Source organism: Bubalus kerabau, chromosome 5 (genome assembly GCF_029407905.1).
Source record: "Bubalus kerabau isolate K-KA32 ecotype Philippines breed swamp buffalo chromosome 5, PCC_UOA_SB_1v2, whole genome shotgun sequence".
NCBI classification, from domain to species: Eukaryota; Metazoa; Chordata; class Mammalia; order Artiodactyla; family Bovidae; genus Bubalus; species Bubalus kerabau.
In genome coordinates, this window is record NC_073628.1 from 56707102 (window position 1) to 56726306 (window position 19205).

General features: G+C 55.6%; 1 protein-coding gene across 1 annotated transcript in view; it reads left to right on the forward strand.

Moving 5' to 3' along the window:
- The window catches only part of NFASC (neurofascin), a 196098-nt gene extending 177115 nt beyond the window's left edge, over positions 1–18983 (forward strand). The window contains exons 27-31 of the mRNA XM_055581727.1: positions 2912–3028; positions 4101–4253; positions 11888–12019; positions 14319–14388; positions 17817–18983. Of these exons, the coding sequence (XP_055437702.1) occupies positions 2912–3028; positions 4101–4253; positions 11888–12019; positions 14319–14388; positions 17817–18048 (704 nt within the window). The 3' untranslated portion in view covers positions 18049–18983. The remainder of the gene's footprint in view (positions 1–2911; positions 3029–4100; positions 4254–11887; positions 12020–14318; positions 14389–17816) is intronic.
- The last annotated feature ends 222 nt before the right edge of the window (positions 18984–19205 follow it).

Consider the following 19205-nt stretch of genomic DNA (forward strand, 5'->3'; position numbering starts at 1 on the left):
TGGTACTGCCGAGGAGTCCAGAAATGCTGGCGAGTGCTCTGTTGCTCTCCCCCCTCGTATTCCCCACACCCCCGGATATACACACGGAGGGAAAACCACAGGCTTTCTAGAGGCCCCTGGGAAGGATTGATCCCAGGGCTGGCCTGCCGAGCCCAGACAATGTGGTGTTCCTGCATCAGGTAGCCAGGCCGGGAAGCTCTGTACTTCCAGCCTGTGGAGACCCCTCGGGGACCCAGCAGTGCTTCTGAGAACTGACATCAAACACTCCTATTACCGCGGAGGGGAGGGCCTCCAGCTTGTGGAGCCCAGAGACCAACTGTCAAGCCAGCGTGATGTGGCGGCAGGGCTGCTGGCAGGAAGCGCCCAGAACGCTCCTCCAGCAGCTGCAGGGCCACAGGCCCCTCTCTCCTGGGCACGTCCCTCTAGCTGCCAGGGCTGCACTCACCCCACCCGTGTTCTCTCAGCACCCAATTGAGAATGGAGGCTTAATGCACATGTGAGTCTTTTCTTTAATCCAGTTACATGGAGTTGTGTGAGCCGTAAGTGAGACATGCAATGTGTAGCTGACATGATGCTCCTCAGACCTTGAAAACTGATTTGGCTTAAAGCTGCAGTATCGGCAATATAAATAGCCTGGTCTGCAAGAAAAAGTTGGCTAAGGAGAAACCTGCTAGGCTCTCAGAAGCTGCCGCTGGCAGTTTGGTGATGGGTGTTCTTTGGGGCGACAGGAGGCTTCAGGTGGGCCTCTGTGTCCCACGTGGATGCTCCAAATTCACAGAAGAGATGTACTGAGAATGAAGACAGGGAGTGGGTCTTGCTCCTGGAAGGGTTGGCCCTGCTGCCACTGAGGATGAGCCTGTGGACGCGCACGCAGAGTTGTAGCTGCATCCGAGATGCCGCAGGGGCTGGGCTGCCCTCCGAGCTTGTCCTTACGGGGCCCTCTTGACATCCCTGCTCCCTGCACGCAGCACAGCGGCTCTGCTGCCCAGGGTTTCCAAAAGGAATGTGCATCTTTATCATGTCTTACAACTGAGGATAGGATTGTTCCTAAGTTTACTTTTTTTTTTCAGGATGAAATGGGTCTTTGTCCTTAAGCTCTCCTTTTTTGATCTCAAGGGATACCCCTTAAGTCTCACATCTCAGGAGTCGACAGAACAATCCCTGCTTCCCTTCAGTTCTTGTTGTTTTTATAGTCATTGATAGCTTTCCTTATTGCTGCCTCTCTCTGAGCTTTTCATCTTTTAATGATCATCATCTTGGTATTTCTAGATGGCAGAGCCTTCCTCCACCTCCCAGTAAAAATCATTTGGTTTCCCATTGCTTAACCTTATCTAATAGTGCTCCCATTTCCATTACCTTTAAGACAGTCAGCCTTGGGCCAGGGTTCTATTGGTGGTCAAACTGTTTAAACCCAAATCCTTGGGCTGATTTCCAGGGCCCAGAGCTGAGGAGGGAAAATGTCAAGTCCCCAAACCATAACCAATCACAATTCACTCCCACTAGAAAGAGCCATGAGCTTCTAAGGAGCTGGGATTCAGGCTGACTTAAAGCAGCCGATACAGTGGAAACCGTTGACAGATGAGTAAAGAAGCCTGCCTTCTGCCCTGCCCGCAGAGAAGGCCTGGCACCATCAATGGAATCTCTTTCTTGCTCCTCACCTAAAACGAATCACATTCACCTGGGACGACCGGCAGCTGACGAGGTTGGAGTAGAAAAGGCGCTTCTTTGGAGTGCAGACCAGGAGATCGTTAATCAGTTCCCGAGCCCTGCAGACTCAGTCACGTGTCAGATAGATAATGAATACATGCATCACCAATGTACTCTATTCATTTACTTTTGACAAGTGAGTTGGTGACATTGCCCCCTTGCGTGCTAATAAAATATACAGCAGCACACGGGTAAAGGCTTTGAAACACAAGGCTTCATGCTAGCACTCCACTATTAAATCTTTGCTGAGAAATGGGATACAGAGGCTAGACTGCTGGGATGTTGAAAAATGATTACGTTTGAAGATTACTACCACTCTCCTGTCCACAGGCTATGGTTTCAGATTTGTGTGATGGCTTTAATAAAGTAGCTCCCAGCTCATAGGAACTAGATAATTAATGTCTTCTGTGTTGCAAGGAGATCAGGCCTCAAAGATACAGTGCTAAGAAGCCGACAGAACAGGATTCTTCTGGTATCTGGACCTCTGAATGTTGGGTGTCAAGGAGTTATCTTCTATGGTCCCATGAAAGGGAGAGGAAGGATTCGTACTGTCTCTTCTTGGAGCCCTGGGGTTTCAGGCCCAAGTCCCGGTAGACAGTCTGAGGCCATTTTTCACCGAGTTCAGCGTCTTGGTGACCAAGAATGACCCCAAGGGCTCCATGTAAGTTGCCACTCTCCGTCTCCAGTTTCAGGAGCGCAATAAGGTTTTCATTTGGTCTTGTCCTTTATGCAGATCTCATCATGACTCTCGACTGGCTTTTCAAGATGCCTTTTTCCTTTCTGTAGAATGTCTGTAGCTGATGGGAAAGAGGCACATCTCCCCCACAAACCCCACCCTGTCTGCATCCTAGCTAACAGGGCTTTTCACTGCACCGTTGAAATCTGTGACAAGGGACCTAAAAAGGGAAGGAACCCTGGTTAGGGCCTCCGGTGGCCTGGCCAACACCCACTCTCGTTCGCACCCCCGCCTATGTGGACACAGTTTCCAGCTCTGCCTCACACACAGGGCCCCTGACTGTACCGCTTGTGCCTGGATGGCGACCTCGGGCCTGGCCGCCAAGGCTGCAGCTTGGAGCTCCGTCAGGCCCTGTGTGCGGCCCCTTCCTACTTACCCTGTCCCAGCTGCCCGTGTGTGCCTGCCTGTCTGTCTGTCTCCAGTGCCTCCTCCCTCCTCACCACTAACTCCTGTTCTAACCCCCGCCAGCCCCCGACGAGCAGTCCATCTGGAACGTCACTGTGCTCCCCAACAGTAAATGGGCCAACATCAGCTGGAAGCACAATTTCGGGCCCGGAACTGACTTTGTGGTTGAGTACACCGACAGTAAGCATTGCTGTGTGGGTGCGGCAGCAGTCGCCGTGGGTAGTGCAGATGCCCTTAAAGAGGCCCAGGGCACTCCCCCGGGCTCGGGGAGGCCTTTCAGCTGCTCCACTGTGGCTTCATGAAGTCGATACGTGCTCAGGCGGCAGGGGTGGGCAGAGCAAGCTCGAGGTGAAGGAAGGGGTTTCTGCGCCATCAGTGGCGGTCCAGGGCTGCCTTGCTCGGCAGGGGGGGGTTGGCCTGGCTGAGGGCCCTTTGTCCATTTCCTGCCCAGGACAAGGGTTTTGACGGCACCCCAGTGAGCTCGCTCTCGCTGCTGTGTGGATTCCTTCACTTAGGATCCATACTCTTAGCGTCTCCCCTGGACAGTTGGACCCCCAACTGTACTTTGCTCACAGAGGGACGCCAGCTGCCCACAGGTCAGAGACACCGTCCAGGGTCACACGTCTCAGCTCGAGCTGAGCTGGTCCTCCTTTACTGGATATTTGTGAGACCGGAGTGAGGTCCGGGTAGCTGGGGGAAGGCCCCATTCCGGAGGGCTCAGACCCACCGTGCTGGCCTGTTAGACTTGTGCTGGAAGGGCACCCGAAGCTCTGAGATAGAAGAAAACCAACTCTCGGTTCTCTGCGGTTGGAGAACCCAGAACTGCTAGTTTGTCGTACTTTTTCAGTGCTTCCCGTGACCAGCATTCACCCCGCCCCCAGACACCCAGGCTGTCGCTTCTCCCGCAGCGCGAGCTCACGCAGTGAGAAATGAGAGGGCAAGCCGGGAGTGTGGCCCGAGGAGCAGAGGCCCGGCTTTCCTCCGCCACCCTGCGGGGTGCTGAGTTATCCTCTCCAGGGCAGCGGAGCGCTGGCTGACACCCTGAGAGCCTAAGGAAGCGGGTCCTAGTGTGCTCAGCGCCTCAGCCTGTGGCGAGCACAGAGAGCCTCACAAGGGGCAGCGTGCTGCGGGACAGCCTGGCCCCCACCGCCCCCACCGTGCCTCCACCTTTGACAGACACCCAGGCGTCTAAGCATTGCCTCTCCAGCCCCCCGTGCCCGGCCTTAGGCTGACTGAGGTTTCTGTTCCCCAGGCAATCATACGAAAAAAACTGTCCCTGTTAAGGCGCAGGCCCAGCCCGTACAGCTGACAGACCTCTATCCCGGGATGACATACACGTTGCGCGTTTATTCCCGGGACAACGAGGCCATCAGCAGCGCCGCCGTCACCTTTATGACCAGTGCAGGTGAGAGGGGTCGGGCCTGGCCGTCCCCGCAAGCATGGGCATGTCGTGCTCATCCTCAGCTTCCCACTTGTCTCTCCTCCCGGGAAGGAAGACTCGCCCTCCCGTTCCTCACCTTGCATGGCGCGGCGCAGCGCGGCTCTTCTTACGTGTCAGTCTGCAGCTACTGGAAAGACAGAATGAGCCAAAAGTGCATGCCACCAGAGAGGAAAGGCGTGTCTGACCCTGTGGGGATGAGGGGGCATCAGACGGAAGCCAGGCCACGCAGCCTGAGGACAGTGGGGCCGCCCTGGCCTCCACTGTGCTGGAACCACGAGGGCTCGGTGTGAGCATAAACATGGTCTTTGTGTGGGGGTCTCGGGGCAGTGCGACCTGGCCTCACACGGGCTCGCTTCCTGCATGTGGGGTTAGGGGATAGGACCAGGTCTTGACCCCAGAATCTTCCCAGGAACCAAACGAAGGATCAGCATGTATGGCATTGCCTTGCTACTGACAACCATTGTTTAAAAACTCCAAAGTGTGTTACCCGAATGGTTTGGAGCTTTGTTTTAGTTTAACTTTGCCCCAGGTTTGTCATGGCTTAAAAGTAGTTGACCTTCTGTTGCACTGAGGAGGAGAAACTTTCCAGTCCTAGAAGACCTCTGGATCTTTCAGGGCTTCAGCTCTGGATGGAGAAGCTTCTTCATTTGTACCAAACCAACAGGGAAACTGGGGCTCAGTTCACAAGGTTCAGAAATCTCTCTTTTGGTCAGGGTGGCTGGCAGTCTGGAGGGCATTGCTTGCCTGTTTGTGTCTCTCTTTAAAGTCAGCTGGGCAAGCTGGCCAAGGGGCCGGTTTGCCAAGCCCTGGGGAAAGGATGAGTTTGGGGAAAGAGAGAAGAAAGGACCAGTCCCTGCCCTCAGGCCCGTCCTGCTCAGGTGCAGGTTACTAGACACAAGGCTAAAGGGAAGAACACAGCATGGTTTCTGTGAAGTTCTAAATGTGGACTTATGTGTCCTCCTGCGCCTGGCTTGAGGAGGCTGATCCTGGTGGCTTGCATCTCGAGGGTCTCAGCCCGTGTGTGTAATGCCTCCCACACCCCTTCCAGCCTGGTCCCTCCCGGACTGGGTGTCCCGGCCTCCTCCCTGTGTCTCTGCCTGTTCTGCACGCGTGCATGTCTATGCCTGTCCATGCCATCCAGACTCGGGGAGTCTGAGTCCTGCTGCCTGCTTGAGGCTAACCAGGCCAGCTCAGGCAGGAAGTCTGCAAGGAGCCAGGTCATCCTGGGAGCCAGGCCCGGAGACTGGGCAGTGGACTGACTGAAGCAGGTGGCTGGACTCTGTCTGACCCAGTCAGGGTTCCAAGCTGTTGCTCCCTGGTGCATGCGTTTGCTTTTGCTTTGTTACAAACTTGAGTCTAGCCCAGAGGCAGAAAGCAAGGATGAGATCTGATGATAGAGTTCCATCCTAGGGAATGCAGCAAAAGCCAGCTCAGCCTGCTTGCAGAGCTTAACTTCGCCCAGTGCTGAGCCCAGGGGCTGTGGGTGTGGGCTGAGGAGAAAGAGCCAGAGGGGAAAGGGCCAGTCCCTTCCCTCAGGGACGTCCCAGTCTGCTCTGATGTCCCAGCATTCCGTGCAAAGAAAAACAATGATAGTGATTGACGATGCACTTCTGAACACTGACTCAGATGTTCATTTCTCCTTTCCCGTGGTTGCTATGGAGAGGCTGACCCCATAGCTTGCTTTCAGGGTGAGTGAGGCCTGCAGCGCTCGCATGTGTCCCCACCTCCTCCCCACGCAAGCTGGAGAGGGCAGGCTCATGACCCTCGCTCTGGGCACTTACTGCTCCCTTTCCTCACGGGCTGGCTGGAAATGACTATGTGCAAATCACATAGAGAAGAAAAATATTTTTACTTTCTAAACTTTGTGTATGCCTGTGAGTGTGTGTCCAGATCCTCTGAAAATACACAAAGGAGTGGGTGGACTCCAGAGCCAAGTTCACACAATCATCTCCCAGGTCCCTGTGTCTCATCAAGTTTATGACCATCTTGGGGCCCAACCACTGGTCTTTAGACAACCACAGGCTATCACTTCTATCCATAGACTCAAACATGTTACAATGGTTCATGCAGGAAATGGAAAAAAAAACACACACACACACACACACACAAGGAATGCTCACAGGCTCCCTGACTCTCACCAGAAAGATCCCGCGTGAGAAGTTAATCACTTTCTTGAAGCTTTTGAAGCCAAAGAGGCCTGAGGGGCCCCAGCACATAACCCTGGATTCCAAGAGACCTGTCAGCTCTCACATCCTGGAGCAGGCTGGATAGGGTGCTGACAGGGGCCCAGCGAGACAGACAGCAAGCTGCCTTAGGCCTCAGGGACATGGGAGGAAGGACATTAGGGGACCCACCTGTGGTCAGCCTCTTTTTGCTGTGCTGGGAGAAACCCAGGATGGAGTGAGATAAAAATGGAAAGGTGTAAAATGACGCATTAAGTGAGAACAGCCATGCCAAACTGCATTTGAAGAAAGCCCATCCCTGTCATATTTGTTCATCCACCCTATTTCTGAAATACAATTTTTCTGCCCGCTTTGAGTGACTGGCCTCTCTCCAATGATCAAACGAATTTCCTCTTGGTTAGAGTGAAGAGTTAAGGGAACTGTGCTTTGCAAGTGAACTACACATTTCCGAGCGGGGTTGTAGAGTATGGTTGTGGAAGGCACACAAAATATGACCTGTAGGCCAGGGTAGGAGATATTAGAACCTGTGTGTTCCCAGTGAACAGGTGCTGTCCTGGGTTCCGTTAGCTCCAGCAAAGGTCGTAAATGTAGATATTCACTGATCTTGGGATGTTGCTATTACTGTGACCATTAGGGATCTGGAAACATGTTGAATGGATCAATTAAGAATGGTCTTGGCAGACAAATGTAATTGCCCTGAAACCCTGCAAAAATGCCTCCTCCTCTCAGAGTCTTTGGAGTCATGTGAGTGAGATTATGTCCTAAATTTCTTTTGGTTCTTGAGAAACTAAATCATTTTGGTGGAGTCTGATTGAGCCCACCTTACCCCAGATCCCACTGGGTTTTTTGTTTCTTTGTTATTGTGTATCATTGACATTGATTAGTTTTAGGCGTACAACATAATCATTTGATCTACGCAAAATAATTATCACGACAAGTTTAGTTAATATCTATCACCAAACATAGTTACAAAATCTGCTTGGTTTTGAAGAGCCTTGTATGTCTGAACTTCACAGAAAATTCTTTGATCTTTTCAGTAAGGACTGAAAGTAACATTTGAACTTTGCATGGTGATGTCAGGGATGGAAAGCTATATTTAATTTGTAAATTTCTCATATGGCCACCTTCCCTGGAATTGCGCCTTTCTTTCCCAAGAGAAAGGAGTCTCGTGGGAGACAGCTGTCAGCAAGATAGTAGAGCAAACAGGTCGCTGCAGACATTCAGACCAACTTCTTTGCAAAAGGTGGGGACCACTGTTCAAACATAAGTTGAAGTGACTTCGTCATCCCAGTGCCCAGGTGGCAGTGGTGAAGCCAATATCCTTGTGACCCTTCGGCTGGTATCAAGAAAAAATGAAAGAGGTAGCCCATGTTAACGTTGGTGGTGGTGGTGGTTTATTTGCTAAGTCATGTCCAACTCTTGCAACCCCATGGACTGTAGCCTGCCGGGCTCCTCTGTCTATGGGATTTCCCAGGCAAGGATGCTGGAGTGGGTTGCCATTTCCTTCTCCATAGTTATATTAGGATTAAATTGGCCATTAGTCAGTAAGTAGTCGGTAACGACTTGTTAGGTGACCAGCATCATGCTAAGGACAAGGGGGCTCAAAGGATCCCCAGGTCTCCAGCCTTTGTAATATCATTGGACATCAGAACCCAGGAAACAGAGCAATTAAATGTTGCATCATGCAGAGTAAATGGGGTTGAAATCGGAGCTAAGAGACTGGTGTGAGCTGGAGGAATCAGAGATTCAGGAAGGAGGGGTTGAACATGGAAAGGGGAAGGACAGGAAGGGTGGCCATCCAGGCTCTCTGGGGCAGGGTGGGGAGGGTGCGGAAGGGGACGACCGGGGCACCTGATTTGATTGAAGTGTTCTAGAAACGTAACAGCGTGATGTATTGTCATATCCTTGGCGTCTGACGAACTCAGACTGAGTGGAACCCTTTAGAACTGGGTAGTGACTTGACTATGGGAGACATTTTGGAAGGAGTAAACGATAGCCCTTAGAGGTGAGTTGTGAAGGCGCTGGCAGAAGCAGGGGAGATGTCAGGAGCAAGCCCTGGCCTTGCAGTGTGGAACCGGCTAGAAGGACAAGGAGAGATGAAAGGAGTTTGGAAAGGCACGGCCAGAGGACAGGCGAGAGTGAGAGTCTAGGGCGCCGCAGTGAGTCTGGGAAAGGCGCCCTTGGTGGTGGTGGGTGAGCACGGACTACAGCGGGCTTGGAGGCCAGCATGTGGGGCACGGAAAGGAGCTGGCAGGGATCGGCGATGATGGCGGAAGGTTGGAGCACTTACCTGTAAGAGGACAGTGTGCACACGAGAGCCAAAAAGCCTGGCAGGTTCCTCAGAAATGCCTGAAAACAGTGAGCTTCAGCACGTTTAACAGAGAAAGGGAAAAGACAGCACTGGGGAAGACCTGGGAAATGCTAGAGTTTTCAGAGATCCTCACAGGACTGAGCCACCAAGGAGGTGAGGCGTTGGGTCCCTGCAGAGGGGAGAGAGGAGAGCCCCATCAGGTATGGAAGGAGACGGTTGTAGAGCCTGTGAAGCTCCAGTGGTCTCCAGTGTGGGGCGGGTGAGCGCGACACCGAGACGCAGACTTGGAGGGAGGGTCACGTCGGATCAGCAGGAGGGAGAGGGGGAGCAGGGAGGAGTGGAAGCGGGGCCAGGCTGCCGTGGAGGGCCCGTTGAAGTATGACTCGGCGAGTCTGTGACGGGCCTGGTTTGCATCTTCCGCCAGCAAAGCTCACTGTAAGAGCAGAAGAATGCAGTAACTGCCGAGGGGACCCAAGCGGGCGATTGAGTCAAGTGCTGGCACAGGTGACACAGAAGGGAGGGCAGCATGGAGTCTGAGGGAGGCAGAGCCCCAGCAGGCCGAGAGGGTGAGAGGGTGGGCCACGGGACGGAAGCCAAGGAGCAGATGAGAACCGAGGGCCCTGTGTTCCAGGCTCTGGCCCAGCCCTGGGGACGACAGTCCCTCCAGTCCCTGACAGTCCCTCCTTCAGGGAGCTTACCTTCTGAGTGGAGTGGTAAAGAGCACAGACTCAAACCAGGCAGCCTGGGGTCACACCTCAGCTCCACCACTTACCAGTTCCAGGGCCCTGAGCCGATCACTGACCTCAGCACCTCGGTTGCCTCACCTATGAAACAGGGTAATAGTACAAATCCACCTTTTTGCCTTTTCCTACTGTTCATGGGGTTCTCAAGGCAAGAATGCTAAAGAGGTTTGCCATTCACTTCTCCAGTGGACCACATTCTGTCAGACCTCTCCACCATGAAACATCCGTCTCGGGTGGCTCTGCACAGCATGGCTCATGGCTTCATTGAGTTACACAAGGCTATGATCCTTGTGATCATTTTGGTTAGTTTTCTGTGATTGTACTTTTCATCCTGGAGGCCATCGGATTGCAGTTCTTGCTTCTTCTTGAGAAAGGATGACAGAGGACGAGATGGTTGGATAGCATCATCGACTCAATGGATATGAGTTTGAGCAAGCTCTAGGAGATAGTGAAGGACAGGGAAGCCTGGCATGCTGCAGTCCACGGGGTCGCAAAGAGTCAGACACGACTTAGTGACTGAACAACAAATCCACCCTATGGGACTGTTGTGAGGGTTAAACTAGATAATTGTGGGAAAGTGCTTTGAGCCGTGTCAGCCCATAGGAAGTGCTTACAAGTGTAAGCTGTTAGCAGCAGTAGTATAGCCAGTTGTTATAAGTGCTATGAAAAGGGTAAATTCAGTCCTGCAGATAGAATGGCAGGGTGGAAAAGAGAGTTTTGTCTTAGCTTAGGTCCAGGAAGGCCTCTCTGAAGAGATGACATTTGATGAGGCTGCCGTCTGAAGACAGAGCAGCAGATGCAGAGGACCCCGAGGCAGGCATGGGAGTCGCCAGGGGGTCTGGAGCGGCCAGGGTGGTGGGAGACGCGACTGATGGAGCCCGGCGGGTCAGGATAAGCAATAGAGGAGTTTTTCCTAATGGTAACGAGAAACACCGGAGGTTGAAGGAAGGAGGTAATCTGATCCTGCGTGGGGCTTGGGAAAACCTCTCAGATCTTGTGTGGGACGTAGCCTGTGGACACAAGGGTGGGACTTCCCCCACAGCACCCGGATCAGCGTGGTCATGACCATGGTCTTATGGAACTTTCCAGCCCAGACTGCCTGGGCAGCCAGACTGCAGAGAGAGGGGAAGGTCTTGTTCATCAGTCTTCATTGTTTATTGAGACCCAGCTTGGTGCAAGGCCCTTGGCTGGACGCTGAGAACACGGTAGAGACAGTTTTGCTGCCCACGAAGAGCAAAGAGTAGGCCACACCTGGATACCTGCCCCGAACGATGGTGTGACTCAGACCCTGGGGTGCAGCCTGGGGTCACGTCTCTGCCACTGAGCTTCTCCCCTAGGAGGCCCGGAGCCTCAGCTCGGGCTGTGTGGCTCCCAGCACTCCCACCATTGTCTGGGTCTCCCAGAGGCTATTCCGCTGGCTCTGTCTGCCCCAGGTTCCCTGCAGTCTCCTCTGTCCCTGATCCTGTCCTCCAAGTCGTGGTTTCCAGGAAAGGCTGCATCTTTTCTTCTTCAGTCCGTACACAGGAAGAGGGCAGGTGATGCCTATGCACCCCACCCCTTTCCATCTCTAACCTCAGTCATGGTCCTCCAGGACACCGTCAGACGTGCTCCGGTCTCCAGGCCCACGCAGCCTGCCCCTGGAGTCATGAAGGGGTCTCCCGCTTTGAGACAGGCCTCCACGTGTCCAGGCAGGGATGGCAAGGGGCCGTCTGTCACAGGGGTCTCTGTGTGTGGTGGAGTGGCGTGGGGTGTGCTGAAGGCATGGCCTCCCCTGGCCCATCTGAGGTGCCCATGCAGGGATGTTGGAGAGACACAAGGGAGCATGCGGCACCCTGGACTGCACCACGCCCAGGTCCCGCTTCGGGAAAGGCTAACAGGCTGCGAGGACAGGTCTCTGTCCCAGTGTCTGTGACGGCCCGCGAAGGTGTTCCCCCCGGGGTGTGCGTGTGACCGCGGCCCCCGTTCCCGGGTGGGCAGCGCGCCAGCTCAGCCCGGCTCATCCACAGGGAGTCACAGTCAATCCCTGGCCTTCCCTCCTTCCCCACCAGGCTGTGCCCAGCCACTGTGCTTGCAAGAATGCCAGTGCCTCAAGCTTAGGACAGTTCTCTTCCCAAAGGGCCTGCTCAGCCTTCTGCTGCTTATTCTGTTCCCTCTACTCCTTCCTTGTTGATGCCTCTTTTCTGACCTTTTACCCTTGCCTTTTCGTCCCTGTAGCGGGGTGGTTTGAGCCAGAGGGCTGCCGGGTGGTAGCGGTAGGCTGCAGGAGGAACCTGGCCATGAAATAGCTGAAATTCTCCCTCCTCCTTGCCTGCTGCTTGTGAACCAGTCATTCATGTGTGTGCCTCTGGCCCTCCCCCACAGCCTACACCAACAACCAGGCGGACATTGCCACCCAGGGCTGGTTCATCGGGCTCATGTGCGCCATCGCCCTGCTGGTGCTGATCCTGCTCATCGTCTGTTTCATCAAGAGGAGTCGCGGCGGCAAGTACCCCGGTAAGATGTGTCCGAGGAGCCAGCTTCGGGGACAGGGCCACCAGGCTCTTCCTGTGAATCGCCATTCTCTCAGCAAGCACAGCCCTTCCCCAGGCTGGGACATAGGGTCCTCTTGCCTGTTCTGTGCACCGTAGAGTTGCCAGAAAGCACTTGAGTTAATTAAGCTCCCCTGAGGTGGGGGGATGGAGCAGTCCAAGCAGCCAGAGAGGGGATGGAAGGAGCCCTGGCTCCCATTAAGAGTGACCTTCCCTCCCCTGGACTCACCACCCATCTGCTCAGTAATTGGCTTTTTTCAGCCTGAATCTCATTAGGACCCTGTATCCCAGTGAAGGAGAAAGGAGAGATGCTTTTCTGTAACCATGAGAGAGAGAGGCTGGAGGGAGGAGAGGTCTGGATGGAAGAAGCACACACACAAGAGAGGCTGTGGAGCTGGGCGCTCAGCACAGCGGGGTTGCAATCACAATACCTCAACAAGGGGACAGATGGCCCTATATGAGGAGCAGGCAGAGGCTGGGGGGTAGGTTGCACGGAGAGGAACCCCACCCCTCGCCAGTCCTTAAAGGGCTTTGGGCTTTCCTTTGAGTCCCAGAGAGGTACTTCTGTTCTGTGGCCTGAAGATCCTCCACCCCAGACAAACCAAGGTCAAGGACAAGGACCTCTGGCTTTTTTGTTTCTGGAAATATTGATTGTTTTTCAGACAGGGACAAGAAAGCCATCTGTCTGTGATGGGGTGGGGAGGGTGACAGGAGACAGGATAATGGATGACCCTGAGAGTGGAAGTCCAGCTGGACTGCAGGATGAAATTGCTCCCTGCCCCCAGAGCCATCACCAGACACACCCTGTGCTCTCCAAGAGCTGGCTTCTCCCCATCTCTGTGAACAAGTCCTTCTCCACGATCTCCTAAAACTCAACTCAGAGAGAGGAGATTCTGTTCTATTTTCTTCCTCTGGCCCACGTGCTCTCAGACCCTAGGATTCTAAAGGACTCCTTCAAGTCAGGAACGGCAGGAAATTATACTTCATTATTGGTGAATGATGGAGAGGGAAATGGCAGTCCACTCCAGTATTCTTGTCTGGAGAATCCCCATGGACAGTGGAGCCTGGTGGGCTACAGTCCATGGGGTCGCAAAGAGTTGGACACGACTGAGCTACTCAGCGCTTAGCATGCACATTGGTGAATGATTTGTTCACTTTGTTGTGCTGTGCTGGGATTGTTTTTCTTCTGTAAGAAAGACTGAGGAAGGGCAGCCTCTCTGATCTCACTCCTTGTTCCAGGTGGAACTGGGACACCTGAGAACTGATCAGCTAACTCTGGACCTTCCTCTGCGCATTTCAAAAAGTTCTTCTTCCAGTTATGCCCCTTTCCTTACATCAGAAGATGAATGAGCCAGGAGCCATGAGACCGGGGCTCCAGTGTCCATTCGACACTTTGTTTAGTTGCTAATTGTTATGCAATGTCTTCCAGACCTCAGCTTCCCTCTGTGAAAATAGGGGTGGTTATCCTGCCTTGTGCCTCAAAAAGAAGCACAGTCATTCACCTGAGTGTCTGCCGTGCACCAGCCCTTGTGCTGGGTGCAAAGGGTTCTAGAAGAAGTGACCGCTCCGTCAAGGACAGGGCAGCTGGTGCAGTAGGAGGGTCACAGCACCAGACAGGGCCTGGGAGGAGTGCTGGCCCTTCACAGGCGGTGTGGGAAAGGGGAGTCACGCAGACAAGTGGGGTCCCAGTTAGGAGAGCGCCTTCCATTCCAGAGGCGTGTACAGCACGTCCTCTCTGCCCAGGACACTCTCCCAGGAGCTTTGAAGAGACACACAGTCCCCACCCTCAAGGAGAGAACTGGCATTCTATTATGGGCGTCATAAATGTGCACAAGTAATTGTCACACAGAGCAGGATTAAGAAAGGTGCCAAGGAATCCCCTGACAGTCCAGTGGTTAGGGCTCCATGCTAAGGAGTGCAGGGGGCGTGGGTTGGATCCCTGTTCAGGGAACTAAGATCTCGCCTGCCACACAGTGTGGCAAAAAGGAAAGTTGCCAAGGAAAGAATGGCGTCCGGGTGTTTGGGGAAGACCTTATGGAGAGGCTGAGGCGAGCCAGGTTGGGGAAGATTTCAGTGGTCAGTGGAGATGATGGCGAGGAGGAGGCAGAATTAGCCTGGAACCTGCTTAAAAGCGGGAGGCAAGAACCAGCAGGCGTGGGTGGCGCTGTATTGAGAAAGAGGTATTGAACCCAGAAGCAGCATCTTTGGCTGTTCCTTTGGGGCCAGTCATCACGTCTGTGTCTTTGTTTCTCTTCCTGACCAAGTGCGAGAAAAGAAGGATGTGCCCCTTGGCCCTGAAGACCCCAAAGAAGAGGATGGCTCCTTTGATTACAGGTGCGTGGTCCCCTTCACTCCTGCTCACGCACAGCACCCCTGTCTGGTGGGTTTTCCTTCCTGCCCTCCGGGCTGACAGCTGGGCTCAGAGGCCACCACGTGGACGTCCTCCCATCAGCTCTGCCTGTGGCGGGAGCACCGCCCAACACACTCACACTCATTTGATGAGCAGCGTTTTATTCATCCAGCTGCACAACTCAGGTTTATTGTGTTCTTTGTATGTGTGTTTCCACCTTCTTGCTCTGAAAGCGAGCCCCAGGCTCCCCCTTGCTGTGAACTGAGCTCTGCTCTCAGCTTCCCATCAGCCTGTACCCCACCCCAGCCCTGAAAATGATGACACGGGGCAGTTGTATTATATTTGAGACTCAACTACGGGAGGGTGAAGGGAGCGATGTTCTGGGCCTTCCCCTCAGGACCTAGAATGACATCTCTGGGCTGCAGCCTGGAATGGGCCTTGGACAGCATTTGGTCTGGCGCCCGTGTCCCCAACAAGAGGACCAAGGCCCGGACTAGGAAGTGACCTGGCCAAGCCTCATGCATTCCCCACTGTGAGCTAGTGCAGAACTGGGGAGGCCGGGCCGCAACGTCCGGCTACTGCCCTTGTCCTGCGCCCATGCTTCCACTCAGGTCTGGATGGGCCTTTGTATCTGGCTTAACAGAACTGTCATCTGTCCATTTTAATGGCAAGCGTGCTTTGAGCAAAGGACTAGTGCAGAACGAGTCCTGGAGGTCTCATCCCCAGACCAGGTGCGATGGGAGCAAGTGCTCAGATCAGAGCCCACCCCCAGCCAGTCTCTCTGGGCCAGGCCACCCCATCCTCCTCTGACCTCTCGTTAGCCTGTCTCGGGCCTCTGCCACGTTGCCCGTCAGCAGCCTCCCAGACAGGATCAGATCAATGGGCAGCAGAGGCACACAGGAGCCATCTGCCTCAGCTCCCCCTCTGCCTGTACCCGACCCCGGCCCTGAAAATGGTGACACGGGGAAGTTGTATTGTGTTTGAGACTCAGCTGGTTGAGGGATGAAGGGAGCAGTGTTCTGGGCCTTTCCCTCACGACCTAGAATGACATTCTGGGCTGCAGCCTGGAATGAGCCTTGGACGGCGTTTGGTCCAGGGCCCGTGTCCCCAACGAGAGGACCAAGGCCCAGGCTGGGGAGTGTCTGCGCCTTATAGACTGTCTGTCCGTCCACTCTCTGCATCCTCATAAGCCTCCCAAAGGGCAAGTGTGAGAGGCCCTTCCCCGATGGTCCTCAGCACCCCTCGTGGGGCCCAGCTTCCCCATTGGTCCAGGGTCCTTATCTGGCCATGAGTCCCAGAGGGCCTGGGCCTTCTCTCCCCAGACCCTCAGTGCAGCTCGAGGCGGCGTGAGGGGCAGGCCCAGGGACCTGTGCCAGGAGAAGCCGCTTCCTCGGGCACCTCTCCTCCCAGACACCACAGCTGCTGGGTGAAAGCGTGTGCTTCCTCCTCACTGCCACCCCCGGCCCCACTGACTCTGAGGCTGGAGACACACATACTGGTCCGTGCTTACCCAGCACACACACGCGTGTGCACATGCACACCCCTTGGCTGTGGCTCTGGGGGGCCTGCAGCATCCATCCTGGAGCCCCACTTGGATGAATCCCAGAGTCGGAAGTTGGAAAGGGCAAAAATCAGTATGTTAGAGGAGAAACCAGGTTCCCAGGCGGGACAGCCTGGGGTGTGGGCTCGCCCTGCTTGTCTGGGACCCCCCCTGCCCAGCACCTTTCTGGTGGGGCTCTCTCTGCTTCTCTCTCCCTGGTCTGTCCACCTGGTCCTCAGAGGTCTTCTGGAAGGGAGGCGAACGGGTGCCTAGACCACAGGGTCACAGTCCTTTCCTGGATGCAGGTCCTCTTTCCCCACAAGAACCTGGCACAGTGAAGCCCTCTCCCACGGCCTCCACGCCCGCTGCGCCAGCCTGGCCAGTGCCTGCATGTAGCTTGGGGGCCTGGAGTTCACAAGAATCACACAGACAGTCATCACGACCGTGCAGCGGGAGTGGAGAGCCCTGGGGAGAGGGTGCCAGTGAAACAGGGTGGCAAGTGGGGTCAGGGGCTTGGTCATTAGAATCTGCTGGTTTTCAAAACATGAATTTCACCCCCTGAACAAAGATAACGTAACCCTGAAGGCCCACTTCCATCTCAGCTGCCCCTCCCGCAGCCCTGCCGTCAGTTAGGCCAGGAGACAGGGCCACTGTCCCTCGGCGCGCGGTGGGGGTGTCTCTCTTGGCGCGGTGGGGGTGGGCTGCTAGCTTCCCACCTGCTGGTGCCCAGCTCCTCTGCTCTGGTTCGCAGCCCTCCCCGCCCCTGGCAGCTGCCTGTGCCCGGCGCTGAGGCAAGAACTCCCTTCCCACTCTAGTGACAATCCAGACGGTGTTTGCCACAAGCCCAGGGATGGCTAGGTGTGGCCTGGGGCAGAGGAGCGGGCTGCGGGGTGTCTGCTCAGCCTGCCCAGCCTGCTGTGTTCCTGCCTGCGGGACCTCTCTCTCCTCTGAAGTGCAGCACCTGGTCCCTGCCTCAGGGGACGGGATGCAGTGCCAGAGCAGATGCCTGCCCCCTCTGGGTGTCTCCCTCCCTGGGGGCACAGCAGGCACCCCAGTGGGCAGATGCCACTGTAATGACCAGCTCTCTCTGCGTGAGAGGAGCTTAAGGGCAGGGCCTGCAGAGCCTCCAAGGGAGCTGGGCACAGCCCTCCACGCCTGGCTAGTTTTGTCTGATTGCCGGCCCTCCTATCTCATATGCACACCCTCCCACCTCCCTCCGCTCGCCCTGAAACCAGCATCTTTCTGTGGATAAACCAGAGCTAAGGGTAACACCGCCAAGAAAGAGAAGAGGAAAGGCAGGGAGGGGTTTGTCTCTCTTGGGCTCGGACCCTCGCTTCTTGCCAAGGGCAGTCTTTCCAGAGAGAGTCACAGATCACAGAGTCAGAGCTAGATGAACCCTCTTGATGGCAGGACTAAGGCCCAGTGAGAAGGAAGGGCTTTCCCAAAGCTGCAGGGACACACTCAGGACCAGAACTCAGAGTCCTTGACCTCTTTCTTTGACCCTTCCTGTCCCTGCTGGTCCACAAGCAGTTCCCTCTGCCTCCTGGAAGGGTGGCTGCTTCTGCCTGCTTCCATCCCAGAGAGCCAGCAGCCCGGCCTCACAGAAAAGACCCCCGCCCAGGCGTCTAGGAGTGTGGGCACATCCTGGCATCCTGGCCCAGCACCCGCCTGCCCCTCTGCCTTGGAGAAGTGTCCTCTCTTGGCCTCAGCTTCCCTCTGCAGACCTGGCCAGACAGGGCCAGCAAGTGAGGGCTGGGTCATCCTGGGGTCCGGTCCTCTGAGCAGCGAGAGGCTGGAGGCCCTCTCCCTTCCGGCCGGGGTCTGGGCGCCACTGGGTGGACTGGCTCTGATCCTCTGTCTCTCCCCGTCCAGTGACGAGGACAACAAGCCCCTGCAGGGCAGCCAGACGTCCCTGGACGGCACCATCAAGCAGCAGGAGAGCGACGACAGCCTGGTGGACTATGGCGAGGGCGGCGAGGGCCAGTTCAACGAGGACGGCTCCTTCATCGGCCAGTACACGGTCAAGAAGGACAAGGAGGAGACGGAGGGCAACGAGAGCTCGGAGGCCACGTCGCCAGTCAACGCCATCTATTCTCTGGCCTAGCGGAGCCTTGCAGGCACAGCCGCTACTCCGCAAGCAGGAGGGGGAAGGGGGGAGATGAGCCGCTGCAGACCTGCCCCAGAGCCGCCACCACCTTCAGGGACGGGGGGGACAGCATGAGAGGCTGCCAAGCTGCGAGGGTCGGCGACCGCCCAGCCGACTGCAAGCCCCCTCCCGATGACCCCCCTGGTGCCACCTGTGGGCAAGCTGCTGCCTCGGCTCAGCTCCGCCGGAGGGAGCCCCGGTGTCTCGCTCAGCCTCACGGTCACCCCAGGCCTCCACCACACTGCCCACCCTGACCTCCACACACACACACACACACACACACACACCAGGTTTCTGCTGGTTACCGTCCTTCTCGTTGTCTCTGTTTTTGCTCCGTGAGTCTTCCCCCTCAGACCCAACATGTCCATTTTCTTTTCCGTTTGAAGAAATGTCCCTGGAAAAAGAAACAATAGGCGGATTCTCCCCCAGGAAACTGCAAGATAAGCAAAAAGGATTGATCTGTAAGCGAACATACAGAAGAGCTATAGTATTCAAACCGCTGCTGGGCCCATGTATTTCCCAAGGATGCCTTTCTCATCACATGCCTCCCCAGGCCCCCAACCCCTCTGCCTCAACCTTGTCAGCTGCTGAGCTGGGCTTGGCGCCTTTCTGGGAAACGACAGTATTTTTGGCAGGGAGGGAGAGGGGGTCAGGCCTCCTTGCCTGGCTCTGGTTCAGCTGGGGGGGTGGGCTTACCTCTTGCTCCTCACTCTCACCCTGCCCCTTGCTCTGGAGCATCCGAGACAAAAGCTGTGCTGACTGAAGGAGTCTGAGGAACAGGAGTGGGCACCAAGGCGAAGGACTTCGGCTCCTGTGACCGTGTACCTCAAGCAGAGGGAAGCCAGGCGTCTGGTCCCTGGGGAGCCGTGCCCACCTCGAGAGAGAAGGGAAGGGCTGGGTTTGGACTGCCTTCCTCCTCATCAGTGAGACTCAGGCTGTGGGGCAGAGGACCGCGCCCCCCGCATCCAGGGTGGGGGCTGCCCCACACTGGGTCAGGGCCTGTGCTGCTGCCCCCGGGAGACGGACCCCACGGTGCGAAGGCTGTGCTGGTGTGCCTGGGGGTGGATCTGCACTCCCCTTGCGTGTCTGGCAGGTAGCCTCTCCTCGGTCGGCTC